At 38.1% G+C, this 23,131-nt stretch overlaps 1 protein-coding gene and 1 long non-coding RNA gene across 2 annotated transcripts in view; both read right to left on the bottom strand.

Annotated features, from left to right (window-relative positions):
- Positions 1 to 7,312: 7,312 nt before the first annotated feature.
- LOC107133563 (tyrosine-protein phosphatase non-receptor type 21) lies at positions 7,313 to 10,459 on the bottom strand. The gene has a single exon (XM_015475878.2). It carries the CDS (start codon positions 10,457 to 10,459, stop codon positions 7,313 to 7,315), a length of 3,147 nt encoding a protein of 1,048 aa, XP_015331364.1.
- A 6,002-nt stretch (positions 10,460 to 16,461) lies between these two features.
- LOC125614750 overlaps positions 16,462 to 23,131 on the bottom strand; it is a 52,454-nt gene continuing 45,784 nt past the window's right edge. The window contains exons 4-5 of the long non-coding RNA XR_007345319.1: positions 17,587 to 17,705; positions 16,462 to 16,805 (exon numbers count right to left, since the gene is read on the bottom strand). This is a non-coding gene — a long non-coding RNA (uncharacterized LOC125614750). The remainder of the gene's footprint in view (positions 16,806 to 17,586; positions 17,706 to 23,131) is intronic.

Below are 23,131 nucleotides of genomic sequence, written 5' to 3'. Positions count from 1 at the left end.
AACATCTAAGAAATTTAGAAAAATTCAGCAATACAGACAGCAAACTCCATATTGATTTATCGAGTATACTTTGAAATAAAATGGACCTATTTACCAGTGTGGGTTTAACTGACTACAAAATTGGTAATTTAGGAGAAGTCACTTAACTTCTCTGAATATAAATTGTTTATATAATAAGAAAAATAATACCCTGAATAATGTTTAGTATCTTTAAACTAATCCCTAACATACCATAAGATCCTAAGTTTACTTGTAATAAGACCATTCATGTTAATTATAAAGTTTTGCCAAATTTGGATGTAGCCCTGCCTGTGACTTATTAATGCCATGGCATAATTTAGATGTGAGGGTATAGATAAATAAAAATAAAGCATTTTCTATTCTCTGTTGACTAAATTCTCATTATGCAAATGCATTTGTTAAAATACTGTTTCTTTATTTTTGATCAATAACAAAGAGGAGAAAAGATAATTAAGAGACCCTTTTCTTTAGGCTGGATATTATCTGCCTTGGTATTTATTGTGGAAAACAAATGAATCCTCTTAGGTATTCCTAAAACACATTCCAAATACATATTTATCCAAATGTTTCTATACATATTGTATACCCAGATATAGTTCTTGTTCTCTTATTGGAACAATGATAATAACCTTGTATTAATAATAACTCTATATTTCTTCTTGACCACTTTCCAACTTGAGGAACATTGAATAACTTCAGTAAATATTATTATCTAACTTGAGTAAATGTTTCAAGATATGAATTATAACACTTTCCAATGAAAACACTGTAAAATGAAATCCAAGTTTCTTATGATAGCCATTGTGGTTTCAAGCTTTCAAGATGGCCCAGAAATGATCCCTGATTCTTGATATTTTATCCTTCTGTGGATCCTTCTATGTTGTGCCATGTTTGGTTTGTCTGGCCGAGAGCATACATCAGAAATGGTGGTACATTGCTTCAAAAAGTTCTTTCACTTTGAAGAAGGTGACCTACTAAGTTATGAGCAGAACTGTGCAGAGGCTCACATGGAAGCAAGTAAAGTCTTGGCCCAATAACCAGTAAGGAGCTGAGGCTGCCATTACCCTTATTTGTGAGCTTAGAATACACCCATCTGTTGATTCTTGAGATGACTGCAAATTTCGTTTGGTATTTGAGCCAGAACCACCCTGCTAGACATTTCTAGATTCTGACTCAGAGAAAGTACATGAGATGGTTAGTTATAAAATGTTATGTTTGGGGACAATTTGATGTACAATTCTTCTTCTCGGGTCCTGAGTGGTAACTTGCTTGCAACAAATAATAATTTTCCCCCTGGATATCTCTAAACACCCTCTGTCTTTTATTTTACATGTTACCCTCTTTTCTCCAGAGAAAGTCAAATAATCTAATTTTGCCACATTCATGTAAAATATAATATCATGTTAAAATTTAACACCTAAAAGAACAGGGACCAGATCATCACATTCTTCACTGTATCTCCTATATTTACTCAGGGTATGACAAAAAAAAAAAAAAAAGACCGCCTAAATAAAAATGTGTTGATTACATGAAAATTTGAATCATTTTTTGGAAAATAAAACCAAACATATAGCTCACTTTAGGTATTAACTCTAGTGATGGAGGCCACGCATTTTTACTGTGAGCATTATGTACAAAGGATATCTTTGTTAGTGGAGATATAATCTAGTAGGTTTACTGCATACTCTCTTCTATTTAATGATAAATAGAAGATAGTGTGCAATATACTTACTAGATTTTGGCCACAATAAGACGATCATTGTAGAGAAAGAGATGCCCTTTCACCCTCTGCAGGCCTCTTTTGTGTTTTACCCATCCAGCAATCCAGTAGAGCCCTCCTGGAGCACAGAAATGATGACAACAATTCACATGTATTGTCATAGCAGAAGGAATTTCCCCATAACAGAAAAAACCCTCATATCAATTAGTCACATCAAGAATTATAGGACAAAGTTTTTATAAAATTATACCTTAGAATTGGTAAGAAAGTAAGTCTATAATATTTCTAATTCAACAGCATTGTGTCATGAATTGATCACCTGGCCAATTTGACACACAGTCATTTTTCATACTTCATCATAAACATTTTGAAATATAAAACTTGAATTAGTTTTGTAATAAATTTTATGACATGTTTGGTTTTCAAACAATGTGTTCTGAGGTAATTTGTTTTACAGTACTTCTCAGTATCTGAATGGTTAACTCCTTTGCATCCTACTCTACTACATATGCCCTCTGTCTTTTAGTATAAATCTTGGTATAACCCAAGCTAGATTCTAAAATTAAAATTTTATAGGCATCCAAGAATCTGGTCTTCAATTGATTAACTTCTTTCATTTTTGGCATTTTAGTGTGAACTGCAAAAAAAAAAAAAAAAAAAAAAACAGTTCATTATTCCTTAAATACTACAACATGACTATCACTAACTACAGTTCAATTTTCTTCACTTGCTATAAAAACTTACATAAAGAAACCACAAATATACAGATCTAAAGTATACATTTACCAAGATTTGGCAGATTTATTTATTTGTGTACTCTAAACTCCTATCAAAATATACGTAATTATTATCAATCCCAAAAGTTCTCTTTTTCTCCTTGTCATTAATTATTTAAACTAGCAAGAATGGTCTCCATGTGCTTGCTCCTGGATTAAATATTCATTACAGACATAAAATCATTGGGTAAAAAGTTCATGAATGAGAAATACAAATTTATTTACCACTAATTATATTAAAAATATAAATACAAGCAGTAAAAATTTAACCACTCACATCTCACCTACTTTGGACACCTAGCATCTGATGTACAATTAAAAGAAAATGTGGTTAAGAAATCCCAAGGTGCTATTACCCTTCAGATATCTATAACCCCTGCCATACAAATAGCTATATCACCTGGAAAAATAATTCCAATAGACAACTTCTCTGACTCTCTTCTTCCCCATGAGTTCCTTCAAACTTCTCCTTTTTGGATAATCCTCTGGACAATTTCAGACTATGAGGGGTGTCATTTCTTTTCTATTATTTTTTTAATTTTAATTTAATTTAATTAATTAATTTATTTTTTAGTACTAATGATTGAACCCAAGGGCATGCTTAACCACTAAGCCACATCCCCAGCTCTTTTATTCTATCTATCTATCTATCTACATTTTGAGACAGGGTTTCTTTAGGTTGCTTACAACTTTCCTAAGTTGCTGAGTCTGGTGTCAAAAATGTGATCCTTTTTCCTCATTCACCCAAGCTTCTAGTATTAGAGGCATGTATCACCACACCCAGTGGAACATAATTTCTTACGAAACCCCTGTCCCATGATTGTATCTTCATGACTGATAAGCATCCAAATCCCCCAATTCTTTATACCAGTCCATTTCAACCCCATCACTCCAGAAGCAATCAGTATTTAGTATTAACTGATGACTTTCCTGTGCTAGAATTTTATGTAAAACATATCAGGGTTTATGTTCTTTTATATAAGATACACTTTAGTTATCCTGTTTGGTTATTCATTCATGGTACATTCATCAGTAATGCACTAAAGGACTTTACTGAATACTACTCAGTGTATAAGTAAATTTGCCAGAGTGTATTTATTTTCCTATCTGTAGACTCCAAACTAGAGTTTTCAGTTATTATGAATAAAATATTACTAAATGCTATTTTTGTGACCTATGTTTTCATTTCTCTTGGGTAAAACCTCAGAGTGGAATTTTGGGGACTCAGATTTGGTGTCTATGCTTAATTTCAGAAACAAAAATAAAAAATGCCAGTATATTGGTACCATTTTTTATTCTCAGAAATTCCACATGGGATTCCCAGTTGCTGCACAATCATGCCCACTTGAGAGGTTTTTAACATTTTGTATTTTAGCAAATCTAATAGATGTGTAACAGTATATTACTAAGATATTAATTTGAATATCTCTGATGACTGGTTTCTTTCTCCTTCTTACTGGTATTTTGTACATCTTTATTTGTGAACTGTTTTCAAATATTTTGTCCACCTCTAGAAAATGGGATATGTTTCTTTAACATTAAGTTTAAAAGGATTTTTCATACATTGTTTACCAGATGTTTGTCAAATATTTGTTTTGGAAAATATTATCGTTAGGTGAGTCAAATAAAGTATGACTGTGGACTCTATATTTCAACTTTAAAATTCAATTTGCATCTGACTTTCATATATATATATAGTTTTATCATACAAAACCTCACTTATTTTAGAAAAACCAAAGCAATCATATTAAAAAGAAACTGCAGTCTTAGATAGATCTGCCTTAACATATCACAAGTGTTTCATGCAAACCTCTGCTAGAAAATCTAATCTAATCTTAACATTCACCATTTGAAGAAATAAAATTTAACATACTTTCTATTTCAAACAGAAGCAAATATAAGCCTTAACATTAAAACTAGATGTAATATATACAACAAATATTGATAACGTGAACTGTCCTAAAGGACTTTTAACATTAAAAAGTAGTAAATTTTGTATTTAGTATTGCATAGGAAATTATTTTCCAATTATTAATGTTTTCACCTGGTGCTATCAAATATATTTATATTGGTATAAATACCTCAATGACATAATATAAAACATAATTTAAAAGGCCTGGAATTTTAAAACAATCCTTTTACTCTGTACAGTATTAACCTATTTTTCATTTCACAGTCAACAAAACCAAGAACATAACAGAATTCTTCTAAATAAACCAGGAACATATTAATGGCCATTCTTTACTGAAAGCACTGTATTTAATATAAAAATGATATAAACTTAAAAATTAAAAGAGAGCTCAAGTGTCAAGGTAATTTAGAAGTTAGAAAGTTTCCTTTTAGAATATAGGTGGTAAAATTGGAAGATGGAACATGTGCTGGGAGGAAGACAAGAGCTCAGAAAAGGCTTTGCAGAGGATTCAGCAGAGATGTGAGTCTTTCTCAGAATTATGTTTAGGACAAAGGAGTAAATTTGCAGCATAAATATGTCAGGTAATGTGCAAGAAAATCATAATTTTCTTATTACAAAAATGCTTATTACAAAAATCATATCTACAGCAATGGTTCCAAAGAAGTAGTCTTTTGGTCAGGCAGAAGTATTTTGACAGGAGTGGCAGTTTTGATAGTATTTTTGTGTAGTTTTACTCATAGTGAATAACCTTTACCCATTTATCCATCTTATTGGTTGGAATTAATTACAATTTTTTTATCATATATTACTCTTTAATTAGATCTTTGTTTTACAATATGTTGTTCTTGTCAATTGGATACTTCAAAAATGTAAGCCTGACAGGAAGCATTTTTTAAAAACGTACCATTGGAAGGAAAAAAAATTGTCATCTTTTATACAATATGGAGATGGGAGATGGAACGTAATCATCTGGGAAGCTCTTTCTGAATATTTTCTTTTCAGTCTGTTATTCTTTAGCCACAACTTTTAAAACAATTTGAGATTTAAAACTGATCTCTTGTTCCTAAGAAAGAAGTGTGTCCACTTTCAATATCCACTGTCATTAGTACCCTCTGAATGCCCCCCGTAGGTAGCTGTTTCTGGATAAATCAGTTAGACTGGTGCACACTCATGTAGGAAGTCCTGTCTCATGGCTGATGACACACAGTGTTCACAACAGTAAAACACTTCAGGAGGGAGATGGGATTCAGAACAATGCCCAAAATATTGTAATTAGGGGAAATAACCCTAGATGTAACATTTTAGATCTCTCCATTATGAGGAATTAGCCTCAGGGAAAAGGAGAGGACTCTAAATGTACCGATTTGCCCTCACCTACTCAACAGCAGCTGAATAAGGCCACTTCAGCCAGAACCCAGGACAGTACTCTCCCCTTCAGCTCAGCCTGGCTGTCCAGTGGGAGGTGTTGAAACGGGAAGGGCCAGGGCACTAAGTACCTAACACTGACCGAAGGACTGAAGTGAGGAGATTAAGGAGCTACAATTCAAGTACCTTCTGAACACTGCAGCAATTTCTGGTGGCCCCACAAGTTTGGACTATGGTTTTGGGAGAAGAGGTAAAATTATTAATAATAATTCCCTACTTTAAACCAACAGAAAGCCTCTTAAGGTCTTCTTTTAATGATAATATAAATCTGAATTATTTGTGGGGAAAAAAAATACAGATTTAGGTAGGACAACTCCAAGGAAATAGTAAGCCATTGAGAGTGACAGGACTTGACTTCACTAGGGACAGTATGGGATGGGTGCCCACCCTCACCAGTTCCTACTCTAAACCCTGGCATTTCAGTCTGAGTATAGATAATACTGCATTTTTGTACCATCACATGCCACTTACTCTTGTCCTAGTCACCCTACATACTCTTAATCCTTCCCTTAGGAACACTTTTTGAAACAATGTCCATTGTTACTGTTCAAATATCAACCAACACATATATTAAAACTCAGATTTTATCTTTAACATAAAAGTGCTTAAAACCATCCTATGCAACTGTTTTTCACTTCATTTTTTTACCCATAAAATCAAACTCATTTAGGTTTATGAATAATACTGAAAAATTAGTTAATCTGATTCACTTACATTTAAAATAATATGCCTTCATTCCAACTTTCCTTTACATTAACTGACTCACTGCAGTATCTTCATGACTGATAAGCATCCAAATCCCCCAATTCTTTATACCAGTCCATTTCAACCCCATCACTCCAGAAGCAATCAGTATTTAGTATTAACTGATGACTTTCCTGTGCTAGAATTTTATGTAAAACATATCAGGGTTTATGTTCTTTTATATAAGATACACTTTAGTTATCCTGTTTGGTTATTCATTCATGGTACATTCATCAGTAATGCACTAAAGGACTTTACTGAATACTACTCAGTGTATAAGTAAATTTGCCAGAGTGTATTTATTTTCCTATCTGTAGACTCCAAACTAGAGTTTTCAGTTATTATGAATAAAATATTACTAAATGCTATTTTTGTGACCTATGTTTTCATTTCTCTTGGGTAAAACCTCAGAGTGGAATTTTGGGGACTCAGATTTGGTGTCTATGCTTAATTTCAGAAACAAAAATAAAAAATGCCAGTATATTGGTACCATTTTTTATTCTCAGAAATTCCACATGGGATTCCCAGTTGCTGCACAATCATGCCCACTTGAGAGGTTTTTAACATTTTGTATTTTAGCAAATCTAATAGATGTGTAACAGTATATTACTAAGATATTAATTTGAATATCTCTGATGACTGGTTTCTTTCTCCTTCTTACTGGTATTTTGTACATCTTTATTTGTGAACTGTTTTCAAATATTTTGTCCACCTCTAGANCGGGATGTCCAGGACCTCATTGTGTTCCAGACAAGCAATCATGATCTCTGACAAAATGACCACACCGGTTCTGCAGTGGACCAGCAGAGGAGGGTTGGGGCTTTTTGGTTCACTTGTACTATTTGTATGACGTCGAACAGATTGGATCTCCTCAAGGTATGACAAAAATCCCTTGAGGTCCTCAGGACAGCCATGCTCAGGCCAGTCTGTGTACTGGAGATGCCACACTGTCCTCTCTTGCCCCGTGAGAAGGTGCTTCATTTTCAAGCCTGTGGTGGCATAGCAGCCAGAGTCTGTGCAGAACCGGGTTGTGATCTTAAATCTTCCATAGGTGACAGTGTTGTGCCTGGAACCAAGTCGTGGCCAATATCTAAAGCTCTTCTCCCTTCCACCTTCCTCTTCTGCTGTCACCATTGCTATAATTGCAATTCCCTGTTCCCATACCATCTGCCAAAAATCCTGACAGGTATTCTGTAATGGCCCCTGTGTGGCAATATAATCCCATTCAATTCCACTGACAGAGACCTTGATATGTGATGCATTGATGTAACCAGTGTTGTTCTCCTTGGTTGGGACAAGCTCCACTCTTGCATCATCATAGGGAAGGACATCTTGGAATCGATTTCTTTCTGCATTTTCTGGGAGTCGGGCTATTGAGCACTCTCCATCAACTAGTCGTTTTTTAAGAATTCTTTCGTATTCTGTGAATACCATTCCCTGTTCTAACCGCTGTTCCAGAATTTTACACCTTTCATCATTTGTCGCTCTGGTGGATACTTCCTTTCCTTCATCAGGTAGAGGCAATCGAGACAAGGAGAGTCCATTGAGGGCAGCCAATTTAAGGGGACCAATTTTTTTTGTATCTACTCGAGTCTTTTTCATTCCCCCCAGGGGCGGGAGCCCTTGCACAGTGTTCTTCTTCCCCGAGAGCAGATCTGACACCGGCCTCTTCTTCAGAGAGTCCCTCCTGGCTCGGTACCGCCCAGATGTGGTCAGGTCAGACTCGAACATGGAGGGCGTCAACAGCCCGTCCCTTCGGGGCCGCCGGGCTTCCACGGTTGCGTGGACGTGGCCACCTTCCCTCGCCCTCTGCTCCGCCTCTGCCCCGTGGGGCTTGGGCTCGTGAATATGCAGAGGCCCTGGCAGCGGGGTGCCCGCCGCACAGGGGCAGCCGGGCAGCGGCTCGTGGGCGTAGGCTGCGGGCTGCCGGGGCTCAGGCCGTGCCAGGAGGGCCCGCGCCCCATCTTCCTCCAGCTCCTCCTCCTCCTCGCTGCTGTGTATCAGCATGGTGGCATCCGAGAGAGACTTCTTGTGGCCGTATCTCCCACCTTCCTGCTCTTCGGGCTCGTCGGGCTTAGTCCGCTCAGCGAAGACGCTGGGCTGGCGGCCCGCGGCAAGGGTGCGCGGCGCCACGTCTGCGGCCGAGGCCGACATGGTCCTCTCCTTGAGCCACAGTCCCTCCAGGCCGTGCGTGAGCCCCGCGATCTCGATGCTGTTCCTCTTCTGCAGCTGGGCATGCCGGGCGGCCGTCAGGGGCTCGCTGACCTCCTGCAGGGAATGGGCCACGGGCAAGCTGTCCTCCTGGAACGTCTGCACCGAGTGGTGGACCCGCCTGGTGATGAGATCCGGGTTGCTACTGCTTATGTAGAGGTGGCGCGACAGGTCTGGGGTACTGTTGGCCGGCCTTGGGTACGGGTAGGGCGGCGGCGGGCGGTACACCTGGGTTTTCATGATGTTGGGAGCCGGGTAGTCCTGCGCCTGGAGCTGCACGTTGGTCAGCTCGGGCACGCTGACAGCGCCCACCACGGGCCGCCTCTCGGCAGGGTAGGGGTAGGGAGACTGGCTGTGGAAACTGTAGTTCAAATTGAATGGGTAGTGGGCCGACTGGGGAGAGGCGAAGTGCGCGTGCTCCCGAATTTCAGGCTGGCTGTAGACCAGGGCATCCGGCCTGCTGTATGCATAGGAATTGCCGATGTTGAGGTTTGTCAGCGAGTGGCTCTGCCTTTCGGCATGCACCAGGCCTCTGTTGAGCTGCTTCATCACAGTCTCGTAGTCTGGGGTCGGGCGGTAAGACGGGGGTATCAGGGCACTGTGCCGATGAGTGGGGATGTAGTCGGGTCTCATAACATCACTTCCACTAATACTCGGGTTGGAGGACATAGGAGAGGGCTGCAAGTACGCTTGAGGGTTATTTAAGGAACTGGTGCTGTGTGCGCTGTAGACACTACCATTACGGATTCGACCATTGAGGTCAATTTGGGCTCTATCCAAACTTGTCTGGGAGTGACAATAATATCCATTCTGGTTGGGCACAAAGAGGTTATCTTGGGAAGAAGCATATGGCTCTGTATAATGTCCATTATAATGCAGCTGGGGCGGGGGAGGCATCACATAGGGCTGGAGTTTAGGCAGAGACAACCTTGAAGATGACCTCCTCCTGATTGGGTTCACTGTGATAGTCTGAGTTTGCAAGTTACACTGGTTTAATCTGTAAAATTTGTGTCGAGCGACACACAGTCTCCATACATATTTTGCTGTTTCCATGTCTTCAGTTTGAAACTGGAGGGTCTCCTCTTTATTTGCCAGCTCTAATGCAAAAAAGGACTTGTTGTGGGACATGTTAGCAATGTCCTGCCACCTAAATATCACAGGAGGCCTTCCGTTCTTGTGTTTCACAAAGATACCTTCAAGACATGCTCCAATGGCTATGTCACTCCCTTGGCTGTCCTTGGCAGGGTAGCTCTCTTCTCCATAGCCATCCATTCTCTCTACCTCCTGCATGTACAGCATTTCAGCATCAGGAGCCGTGAGCCCTCTGTATTTTTGATGTAGTAAGGCCACTTTTTGGGTTGCTTCTTCCAATACTTTTTCATCTTGTAACCATCCCACAGGAAACAAGGCAAATTTTTGAAGAAAGTCCTGGGATTCATACTGATCAAAATCACCAAAATCAGCTTGAACGGCTAAACCTGCTAGCTGAATCGCTTGTTCCAAGGTACAAGGAATGTTTCCCTCCAAGATATCTTTCTTCAGCTGCAAGTAATACTGATACCTGGTAATCTCCTGCTGTAGCTGTAAAACTGAAGGCACATAAAACACCACTCCAAAATAGACAGTAGGTTCCACTGGATAAATATGCATTAGTATATTAGTAGTGACTGATTTATGAAATATGCTATTATTACTTGTCTCTTCATGTAGTTATAGACTATGAATGTGCTGCTTAGCACTTAGGTATAATTTTCAATGATCTCTACTTATTTTATTTCTCTATGCCACTTTTTATGCCAAGCTCCAAGTATGTGCCTTAATTACTCTGTGTATCAAGGTAAGATCCATGTCTTATTTCTGGAACTTTCTTTCAAGATCTGTGCCTAAAAGAGAATATGTACAGAATGATTATCTAGGTAGAAAAAGAAGAAAAGAAAAAAATTCTATCTACAAAATAAAGTAGATAACTCATATTATTTGTATCATTTAGAAACCCACTTTTGTCTAAAACTACAGTGCTCCTAGTATATTTTAGCTTGAACTGGTTTTGAGAAACAAAATAAATTTTGGGGCGGGGGAGCTGGTGATTTTTCACAATCTCAGGAACCTAGTGAAGAATGGTGGAAATAAGTCAGTGCCTTTCTTGTTTGAGGCAAATCTGATAATTTGATCCTTATTTCTATTTTTAGAATCATAGATACACCTTTATACCCACACTGAACCACTTAACTTTTTGGAATTCTTTTGTGTTATTATTTCTCCTTCTTTTTCTCCTCCTCCTCCTCCTCCTCCTCCTCCTCCTCCTCCTCCTCCTCCTCCTTCTTCTTCTTCCTCTTCTTCTTTTATTTTTTTTAGTTGTAGTTGGTACAATGTCTTTATTTATTTATTTTTATGTGGTGCTGAGGATTGAACCCAGTACCTCACACATGCAAGGCAAGTGCTCTACCACTGAGCTACAGTCCCAGCCCCATTATTTCTTCTTAATAAAATAAAAAGGGAAGAAGAATGCTAGAAAGATAAATAATTGATTTCATACAATTTATTTCTTAAGACAAATAATTATTTTTTTTTTCAAAAAGTTGAAAGTTATTAGAAATAACCTAAGGCAATTTTCTCTTTTGCTCAGGACAGTACACTATAACTCCAAGTCATCCCTCTCTAAGAATTAGGCTGTGTGTACATATATAAAAATATGTGTTAAAATGCCCCAAATGGCTTATGAAGTTTAAAATCCCAACAGGAGCTCAAATCTCTCATTTTTGTTCTTTAAAAATACAAAATCTGGAATTTGTGTACTTAAAAACATTTGCTGAACTGTAATTTAAATGACCAAAAGAAAATGAAGAAACATTGAAGGAGTTATCTACTATTAGTCATAGAGAGCTAAAATAATGAAGACATTACATTAAATGTATTTTTCATCATTCTCAAAATGTTTCATGTTTATGTTATCAATATATTAATCAAAATTTTTATCCACTTATTAACAAATATCTTAGTTTTTATTTTATTATAGAAATATTAGTAATAATGGAATATTAATAATTTAATGCTCATACATGATAAAGTATGAAACATGTATTTAAAAAGCTATGGCTTTAGCTGGGTGCTATGATGCATGGGATCCCAGGAAGCAAGAAGTCACAAGGCCTCCCATGTTTAACTGAGGCAAGGAAAAACAGCATGTACTTTAGTGGATTAGTGAGAGTCTTGATTTTTTTTATTTAAAACCTATGAAGTTATTTACAAAAGAAGGAAAATCTGGAATCAGCTTTCCTAGACTCACAAGGATAGCCAAATATTTTTTTTTCTTAAAGAGAGAAAAACTTTGAGCCCTTTTAAAGTATAAGTTCTCTGTATTATGTGTATTTTTGCATCATTGTAACTTGGGGAGCAAGACCTCACACATAATTCCCTTTTGAAACTCATCAGCTCTGTAGCAAAACAAGCCAGCTGGGGTCAGTAGTTCATCACGCTGTTGTTTTTTCCCCTGCCCAGAGTGTTCAGCAGCAATTAAAAATTAACACCTGAGATTAGAGTTGTAGCTCAGTGGTAGATCACTTGCTTTGCATGCATGAGGCACTGGGTTTGAAACTAAGCACCACAAAAAAATAAATAAATAAAGATATTGTATCTATATACATATGTAAATAAACAAACACCTGGGCACTGGCTTTGTAGGTTTGGTAAGAAGGCAGGTGAATGCCCAATGCCTGGCCTCCAGGTGACTGGCCTGGAAACAAGGCAAGCACCCAGGTTGACCTTGGTTTGAGAAAGGCTGTCATCATGTGGCCATTGCAGATATTTCTCACCAGTGAGCTAATGATCCCAGACACACAGTTTGGTTTTACACTGTTCTGAGCTCTCTAAATCTTCTGTAATGATTGTTATTTTCTGCCTCCATCCAGGATGCAGGCTCACGATATTGATTAACTTCAGTTGGAAGAAAAGAGTGTTCTAATGCTGCCATCCAGGTCCAAGTCTTCTCCATGGCACCTGCCAGGCCTTCTGTGAGCCTCCATGAAAGTGGGCAGTGATACATTGACAAATACACAAGGGGCTGAAACACCATTCCTGTTTGTATAGTTTTGGGTTGAGGAGTACTAGCACAAATGACACACACATGACAAAAGTGGGAGAAGGGAACCTCACATCAGCAAGATTTTCTTTATTCAGCATTCAATGGTGAATTCAATCAATCACCTGGCATGACTTATTGGGGCAGAAAATGGTGGTGGGTTAAATAAGGGTCTGGGTTATATGTGCTTCTTTTAGGATGGTACAGGAGGATAATTTCTGGAGTTCATTTTATTGGATCCACTGATCCATTAGTGTCCAACTGGAAAATAAGCAGGAAATATCCTGGGGCTTATTGCTTTGGGGTCAGCTGACCCATTGAAGTGGGGGATGAGGTGCCAGTCAGGCACAAGTTCCTTTTGTGTTACTTAACTCTGGCTAAGGCTTGGGATTTTAAATGACAAAGCTTAGGGAAAATGTTCTTGGACTTACATTTCACATCCTTCCAGGAGAAGATGACAAATCAAGCACTCGAAAGGACATTTTGGGACATTTTATTGTATTGCCACAAGAATTCTCTGGTTGCAATTGTTTCTCTGTAGGCAAGATTCTTTTGGTATTGGCATTTACTTTTTTATTTTTTATTTTTTTCCCTTGGGTCATCACTTGTCCATGTGGCAAATAAAATCACATCATTTTTTTTTCAATTTTCCAACTGGCAAGCTTGAGTTACATTTATTTTTTCAGCAATTTAGATATTATTTTCTTCCCTGGGTCATACTCAGATTTTGGACTAAGTATTGTGCTTTGTTGTTCCCTGAAGTCTCCAAGCATTTGCCCAATCAAGGACCTAGGAATTAAACCAAAGACTCTGTGTCTAATAGAAAAAAAAAAAAAAAGTAGGCCCTAATCTTCATCATGTGGGATTAAGCCCCAAATTCCTTAATAAGACTCCTATAGTGCAATAATTAAACATAAGAATCAATAAATGGGATGAAATCAAATAAAAAGTTTCTTCTCAGGAAAAAAAAATTGAGGTGAACAGAGAGCCTACATTCTGGAAGAAAATTTTTACCCCTCACACATCAGATAAAGCTCTAAACTCTTGGGAATATAAAGAACTCAAAAAGCTAAGCACCAAAAAAACCAAATAACCCAATCAACAAATGGGCCAAGGACCTGAACAGACACTTCTCAGAAGAGGTTATACAATCAACAAATATATGAAAAAATGCTTATCATTTCTAGCAATTAGAGAAATGTAAATCAAAACTACTCTAAGATATCATCTCACTCCAGTCAGAAGGGTAGCTATTATGAAGACAAACAACAATAAGTGTTGGAGAGGATGTGGGGAAAAAGGTACACTCAAACATTGCTGCTGGGACTGCAAATTGGTGCAGTCCATATGGAAAGCAATATGAAGATTCCTTGGAAATTTGGGAATGGAACCACCATTTGACCCACCTATCTGTCTTCTCGAACTATACCCAAAGGATTTAAAAACAGCATACTACAGGGACACAGGCACTTCAATGTTTATAGCAGCACAAGTCACAATAGTTAAACTGTGGAGCCAACCTAGATGCCCTTCAGTGGATGAACAGATTAAAAAATGTGGCATATATACACAATGGAATTTTACTCAGCATTAAAAGACAGTAAAATCATGGCATTTGCAGGTAAATGGATGGCACTGGAGAAGATAATGCTAAGTGAAATTAGCCAATCCCAAAAGAACAAATGCAGAATGTTTTCTCTGATATGAGGAGGCTGACTCATAGTGGGGTAGGGAGAGGGTAGGAATAGATGAATTCTAAATAAGGCAGAGGGGTGGGAGGGAAATGGAGGGGGCAGGGGATTAGCAAGGATAGTGGTATGTGATAGACATCATCATCCAAAGTACATGCATGAAGACACGAATTGGTGTCAACATACTTTATATACAACCAGAGATATGAAAAATTGTGCTATATACATGTAATAAGAATTGTAATGCATTCTGCTGTCATTCATTTTTTTAAAAACTCAATTAAAAAATAAAAATAAAAATAAATAAATGAATGAATGAAGTTAAAAAAAAAACCTGGGTTGACACAGACTTGTTACTAAAAATTTCCTTAATGTGAAAAAAGAATAAATAATAGTCTCTCAAGTCAAAGGGAACTACTGTGATGTCTTCACTAGGCTCTCTCTTTAAAATAGAGAAGAAATGATAATTCTCTAGACAGACAACCCCTAAATAAGAAGCAAACCAAATTTTCAGAATGCAAGAAGAGATTTCATAAAGTTCTATCATGGGCATTCCTTTGTTCTTACACATGCTGCTGAGATTTGATATCTAGAAGCCTATATTTTTCTCATCTATAAAATTGGCAGTTGGATAATGGCTTAATGGGGGATATTCATATAAGTAGGTGCTGTGCTTCCACAGCTGACAAACACCTTGAGGATAATGTTTAACTATTATCTGACACACTATCAATTTTCTTTCAGAATCTTATAACCTTCTCATCACGGGCACTTCTTATGCTCGAATTCGGGACCCCCAAAAGACCACCAGAGACCAAGATCGATGTAAACAGCAAAGAGGTGTTTATTATGAGCTAGCTTGGTCCTCCACGCACACACACAGCAACTGGTGACGCTAAGAGGCCCCAAGCCCAGGGTTTGCAGCAGTTTTATACATTCTTTGGAGAAGTCAGGGACCCCCACATACATCATAGCATCTCTTAGCAAATCTTCACACACCGTGGGAAAATCAAATAACAAAATAAATAACATGATTAGCACATTCACTGGTGGAAACAAGTTGGGTAGGGGTGATTGGTTACAAGAGGGGGATTCATTTGAACTGAATTGGTTTAAGTCAAGAGGGGTGTTCATGCTGAACTACATGGTTTCCCAACATATTATCAACCACCATAAACTACTGGGAGGGTCATCTGGCATCCCAGGTATTTCCCTGTCTCATGCTGATTGGTGGCTACTAGGGGGTTGCTATGGATCCCCACCTAGCCTGAGTCAGGGACACCTGGTGTAGAATATCTCTCCTGTTATTTGTAGATAAACAACTTGGCAGGGTGGGAATGTGCCTAGGAGTGCTCTGTGGGTCTTTCTAAGGACAAAGGTGATGACCCTTCCTTGGACAGGCTTTGCTCTGAGATAGAGGCTGGTTTTTCACACTGATGTCACTCATATGCCAAATACAATATGTCAAATCTTCCTTTTCTTAAATCCAGATTCCAATTCTCTGATGTTTCATGGTACTGTAAGTAATTATATGTCCCACCTTGGTCTCCCTATTCTCTATGCCCTCTATTAAAAAAAAATCTGTTGTATGTCTTTATAGCCAAAGTCCCTCTATGTTTCAAAAATGTAAGATTGAAGACGATTACATTCCTCTGTATCAGCCTGTTCTATAATTAATAAACCCTGATTAAACTTCTCATATATTCAATATCAACATATATTTTTACATGTAAAGGGATGTTGAGATAAATTATAGCTGGTATTTGTCTTTGAGGTAAATTTAAAGAATAAGGTAAATAAGATCTTTTCCATAAGTTTTTGTCATTTAAAATTAGCTAAAGCAAAGAAACACAAAAGAACTTGTACCTGACTGGCACCTGACCGCTTTCCCTCCTCCCTCCCCCTAATGCTAATGCTTCACCTAACCTTAATACTAGAAACTCAGGTGACCTATAGCTCTCAAATTGTAATGTGGGTACCGTGAACTCAGATATGATGGAAAGGCTCAAACTTGAGGTTATGACATTATATTAGTCACATAAATGTAGTATTCTGTATATGCTGGGTTAAACATAACCCAGCATTAATGTCAATTTCAACTCTTTCTTTTTATGTTATTAATGTATATACTGGAAATACTTAAAATGCCCTTGTGTCTTATGTGTTGTTTTCATTGGGCATTGTTGCTTTAGGGACTTGCTTCCCAGTTCAAAGTTTAATCTGTCACCTAAAAAGAACAGAGATCAGAAAAAGTTAAATAAAATTTTATAACGATTTTCATTATTATTTTTTCATTCCTGAATAATATACAAACATATTTAATCCATAAATTTAAATTACCTTATATATGTAAGTTTAAATGAAAATGTTCTGCTGGTTGGGCTAGATCCCACTTCTGGAAGGAAACCTAGCCTTAAAATAGCAGTCTGAGTCTCTGGGTTCTGGGGTACATTTGGAAAAAAAATAGCTACACCCAAGAACCTGTCATTCTAACAGTATTCATGCCTGGATTGGATAATATTTCCTGTCACTCAGAAAGAAGGCTCACTGGTCTCAGATTCACAGGGCATGGTCTGAAGCCTTGTCCAATCAAGAGTACTTAGTGAGAACTATCCAATCCTGAGTGTCAGCAGGGAGGAAGTGGTGGGCTTCCTGATCACTCCTTTTCTCCTGAGTCCTCCATTTCTGCCATTTGGCTGGACTTGGGTCTCATGCTTTGAGTACCAGGTTGCTCTGCTGTGCAGGTGCTGAAGATCCCTAGGGATCAGGCCTGACTCCCGAGCATCAGGAAATGGTGAGTGTGCAGTGGCCTGGGGAGGAAGGCTGGAGGAGAAAGACTTTTGGAACCATGAGACTGGCTCTGGCAGGAACAGAAGCTAGCAGATTTGAACTCTGGGCAATCTCTGGAGTCTGCAGGCCCAAGCCCTCCTCTGGGGCAGTATGCCCTCAATCATATTGGCCATTCCAAGTGGGGAATATGTCAGTGGCAGAGGCTCTTGGCTACCTACCTTATCCTCAAAGTGCATCCTCAGCCCCTGCCTGAAATACTGTGTGGTAAAGTCTTCCCAGATGCTGGTGATTGATAGGTGGAATGATTCTCATAATCAAATATCTTTAGGCCATTTTCCTGCAGAAGAGCAAATATTGTCTATAGAGACATCATATCTTCCTGAGCTAAGCTAATTTTCATTTTCACTTTCTTTCATCCTTACCTTGTTTTTATTATTATTATTATTATTATTATTATTATTAATGCTAGTTGAACTGAGGGATACATTACTACTGGACTATATCCTCAGTATGTTTATACTTATTTTGAGACAGGTTCTAGCTAAGTTGCTGAGATTGTCCTTGTTATGTTTTGATTTATCTAAACTTTGCTATTGAAATATATGTATATCCACATCTCTCTCTCTCTCTCTCTCTCTCTCTATATATATATATATATATATATATATATATATTATATATTCCATAATTTGATCATCAAAACTTATACTGTGTGCAATTTGTCATACCCCAGCATCCCAATACTAGAACTGAACTACTCAGAAAAGCAACAGCAGAGCACACCATTCTCATTGGTAAGTACAGGAGTAAGATGTACTCCTTGGTCATCCCTAACTTCTTTGTATATGTTCTAACAAAGCTGTACTGCTTCCTGTGAAGAAGAGAGATAACATTAGCCTTCCTCATAATACCTATACTTAGAAAGGCCTATTGAAAAATTTGTCCCTTTGCTCAGAATTTTAGAACAGTCTCAACAACCAAAGGAATAAGAGGCTCATGGTGCCAAAGTAGTTTTATGTAAACAATGCTGTGTTTTCTGAACTGCTTTTCTTATGAACATCTATATTTTGTTCAACTCTTATGGCAGAACATAGAGGATTAGCTGTCATCCTTCCTCAGAATGAAACCTTTGCATATGTATTTAATAAACTCCCCTCACACAAAATATTTCACTTGGATTGTCACAATGTGGTAGTTGGAGATTGGGCTCATCTTGCATGAGTAAATGAAAAGAACAATTTGAATTTGCAAGTGGTTTACTCCAGACCAGATTAAACCAACTGATAAGAAAAAATAATAATTAATAAACATATGATTTTATAATGCATGTTGTTTAATATCAAACCAGAAGTTTGAATGGTATTCTTATCAAATTTCAAAAATCTGAACATGGCGTCAGATGCGGAGAGATCAATTCTCTGACCTCTTCAGCTGCGCAGACAAAGGGAGTCTTAAACCATCTGAATGCTGTTTGCTCAGGATCACTAGGCAATGCTGTGCTTACGTGGACCTGGGGCGAACAGTCTGCACCCCTCAGAACACACACCCAGCCCAGAGCGGGAGAATTCAGGCTCCTGTAAGCCTGCGTCTCACAGCCAAACCGCTGGGACTCAGTGCTACAAACGCTCCCACTGAATAGAGAAACAACTCATCAGCTCCTCCATGAACCTTTTGAGATTAATACCAACCGAGCCTTCATAGGCAGCAGTCACACGATTGAGACGAGGCTTGGGAGAGCCGGTCGGAACCCACCCGTTGCATTGGACACCCGGCAAAGGGAAGGAACGGCCACCATTCGCATGGGTCATCACCATGGCAGAGAACTGACATCACCAGAATGCGGCGGAGGAGATAACTTCATTGAAACAGGCAGCTGCAGGTGAGTAACCCCCTAGCCCTTCCTAAACACACAGCAGGGAAACCTCAAGGGCCCCTCCCAGCTCTCCCGTGAGCTCGATAGTCAGACCGAGGGAATCAGGAGCAGCGTGGGACCCCAGGCTACTGCTCCCACCAGCACTGACAACTGAGGTCTCTTGCATCAGCTCCCGGGGGCGTGGCTACTGGAGGGCAGGCAAAATACGCTGACAGTTCTCAGCCCCATGCTCCACAACCTTAGGGTCTGGGGGAATGGCAAGCAGGGAGAGTGTGCCCAGTGGTTCAAGAAAATAGGGCTCTCTGGAGCAGCAGACCTGGTGTGTAGCCAGTATTGTGGTGAGCATCACTGGTGAACGGGGCCTGTCTGGAGGAAAAGTGGGGAAGTGACTAGACACAAGAAAAGGCCCTAGACACTCAGGATTGGAGAGCCGCCCAGTGGGGGAGGAGGAGCCGCTTCACAATAATTGGTTCCTGCATATTGAGAGGAGAAGCTTGGCCCGCTGGGCACAGCTCCACCTACTGGAAGAGAAGTTAATCGAACTCTAAGACTGCATTTTTAATTTTTTTTTTTTTAAACAGAGAGTGTGTGTGAGAGAGAGAGAGAGAGAGAGAGAGACAGAGACATAGAGAATTTTTTAATATTTATTTTTTGTTTTCGGCGGACACAATATCTTTGTTTGTATGTGGTGCTGAGGATTGAACCCAGGCCACACGCATGCCAGGCAAGCATGCTACCTCTTGAGCCACATCCCCAGCCCAATTTTTATTATTATTATTTTTTTAATTCTTTTTTTATTATTATTATTTTAAAAGTTATATTTTTTTTTATTTTTTATTTTGTCTTTTCAATTTCCTTATTCCACTTTCCTTGAATTCTACCTGTTTACTCTCATTCCCTTTAGTGACTTCTTCCCTCCCCTTCTAATACCTTTCTTCCCAAGCATCACGACGCTGTTTATGTGTAATTTACTAAATGTGTATAGGTAAATGTTCCAAGGCGTTATATAGGGCTACCAATTCCCTAGCTACCCCCAAATACTCCGGACCATTCTCCTGTTAATATCCCTTGTCAGTAGAGCAATCTTCCAAGGTTGCTGAGATATACCAACCTCAATACCATCACATCACTCGACCTAAACATAAGTCCCAAGACCAAACCACAGACCGCTATATGCCATCAGAATCCGTACACAGTTTAGGAAACGAATGAATCTGCATTAAAGTGCAATAAAATTCATCATCTCTAGTCATAGTCTCCCATCACAAAACAGAGACTCTGGAGATACACAAAACCAAATAAATTTATAGGAATAAACAGTAAATCAGCAGTCAAACAGAACTGGAAGTAACATGAGCAGCATGAAAAAGCAAGGAAGAAAAGGAGTACAAACAATGCAGGACAGCCTAAATACACAGGAGAACCTAGAGGCATCAGAAAAATGGTCAAATGAAGAACTCAAGGAATACCTTAGACAGATGGAATGGAATCTTAAAGAGGACATGAGACAGAAAATTCAAACAATGAAAGAACACATTGAAAATGAATGACATAAACAGATAAAAGAAGCAAATAAGCAACTTTACCAGGAGATAGAGATTATTTAAAAAATCAAACAGTAATCCTAGAAATGAAGGAAACTATAAACCAAATTAAAAAAAAAAGCTAATCATGGATAAACAAACCAAATTTTAAAAAAAGATAAATAATCAACCATGGCTGGAAGTACAAACCGTATATCAATAGTAATCCTAAATATTAATGGCTTAAACTCACCAATAAAGTGACATAGGCTGGTAACATGGATTTCAAAAACAAATCCAACAATATGCTGCCTCCAGGAGACACATCTGATTGGAAAAGACATACAAAGGCTGAAGGTGAAAGGTTGGGAAAAATCATACCACGCACACGGTCCTCAGAAGCAAGCAGGGGTGGCCATCCTCATATCGAATAAAATTGACTTCAAGACTAAGTTAATCAAAAGGGATAAGGAAGGACATTATATACTGTTAAAAGGAACCATTCACCAACAAGACATAACAATTATCAATATTTATGCACCAAATAATGGTGCTGCAACATTCATAAAAAAAAACTCTCCTCAAGTTCAAGAATCAAATAGACCACAACACAATAATTATGGGTGACTTCAACACACCTCTCTCACCATTGGACAGATCCTCCAAACAAAACAATCAATAACCTAGACTTGACTAACATATATAGAATATATCAACCATCATCAAGTGGATATACTTTTTTCTCAGCAGCACATGGATCCTTCTCAAAAATAGACCATATATTATGCCATAGGGCAACCCTTAGTAAATATAAAGGTGTGGAGATAATGCCATGCATTTTATCTGATCATAATGGAATGAAACTGGAAATCAATGATAAAAAAAGGAAGGAAAAATTCTACATCACTTGGAAAATGAACAATATGTTACTGAATGATCAATGGGTTACAGAAGACATAAAGGAGGAAATCAAAAAATTCTTAGAGATAAATGAAAATACAGACACAACATATCGGAATCTATGGGACACAATGAAAGCAGTTTTAAGAGGGAAATTCATTGCCTAGAGGTCATTCCTCAAAAAAAGAAAAAAACAACAACTAAATGATCTCACATTTCATCTCAAAGCCCTAGAAAAGCAAGAGCAAATGTAGCAGAAGGCAGGAAATAATTAAAATCAGAGTGGAAACCAACGAAATTGAAACATAAGAAACTATTGAAAAAATTGACAAAACTAAAAGTTGGTTCTTCGAAAAAATAAATAAGATTGACAGACCCTTAGCCATGCTAACAAAGAGAAGAAGAGAGAGAACTCAAATTACTAACATACGGGATGAAAAAGGCAATATCACAACAGATGCTACAGAAATACAGAAGATAATTAGAAATTATTTTTGAAAACGTATATTCCAATAAAATAGAAGATAGTGAAGACATCAATAAATTTCTTAAGTCATATGATTTGCCCAGATTGAGTCAGGAGGATACACACAATTTGAACAGACCAATATCAATGGATGAAATAGAAGAAGCCATCAAAAGACTACCAACCAAGAAAAGCCCAGGACCAGATGGGTATACAGCGGAGTTTTACAAAACCTTTAAAGAAGAATTAATACCAATACTTTTCAAGTTATTTCAGGAGATAGAAAAAGAGGGAGCTCTTCCAAATTCATTCTATGAGGCCAACATCACCCTGATTCCAAAACCAGACAAAGACACCTCAAAGAAAGAAAACTACAGACCAATATCTCTAATGAACCTAGATGCAAAAATCCTCAATAAAATTCTGGTGAATCAGATACAAAAACATATCAAAAAATTGTGCACTATGATCAAGTAGGATTCATCCCTGGGATGCAAGGCTGGTTCAATATACAGAAATCAATAAATGTTATTCACCACATCAATAGACTTAAAGATAAGAACCATATGATCATCTTGATAGACACAGAAAAAGCATTTGACAAAGTACAGCATCTCTTTATGTTCAAAACACTAGAAAAACTAGGGATAACAGGAACTTACCTCAACATTGTAAAAGCTATCTATGCTAAGCCTCAGGCTAGCATCATTCTGAATGGAGAAAAATTGAAGGCATTCCCTCTAAAATCTGGAACAAGACAGGAATGCCCTCTATCACCACTTCTATTCAATATAGTTCTTGAAATACTGGCCAAAGAAATTAGACAGATGAAAGAAATTAAAGGCATAAAGATAGGAAAAGAAAAACTTAAATTATCACTATTTGCAGGTGACATGTCTGATACCTAGAAGACCCAAAAGGGTCTACAAAGAAACTACTAGAGCTAATAAATGAATTCAGCAAAGTGGCAGGATATAAAATCAACATGCATAAATCAAAGG

Source organism: Marmota marmota, unplaced genomic scaffold, assembly GCF_001458135.2.
Source record: "Marmota marmota marmota unplaced genomic scaffold, marMar, whole genome shotgun sequence".
Classification (NCBI taxonomy): Eukaryota; Metazoa; Chordata; class Mammalia; order Rodentia; family Sciuridae; genus Marmota; species Marmota marmota.
This window is presented reverse-complemented; position numbering and strand designations above follow the sequence as displayed.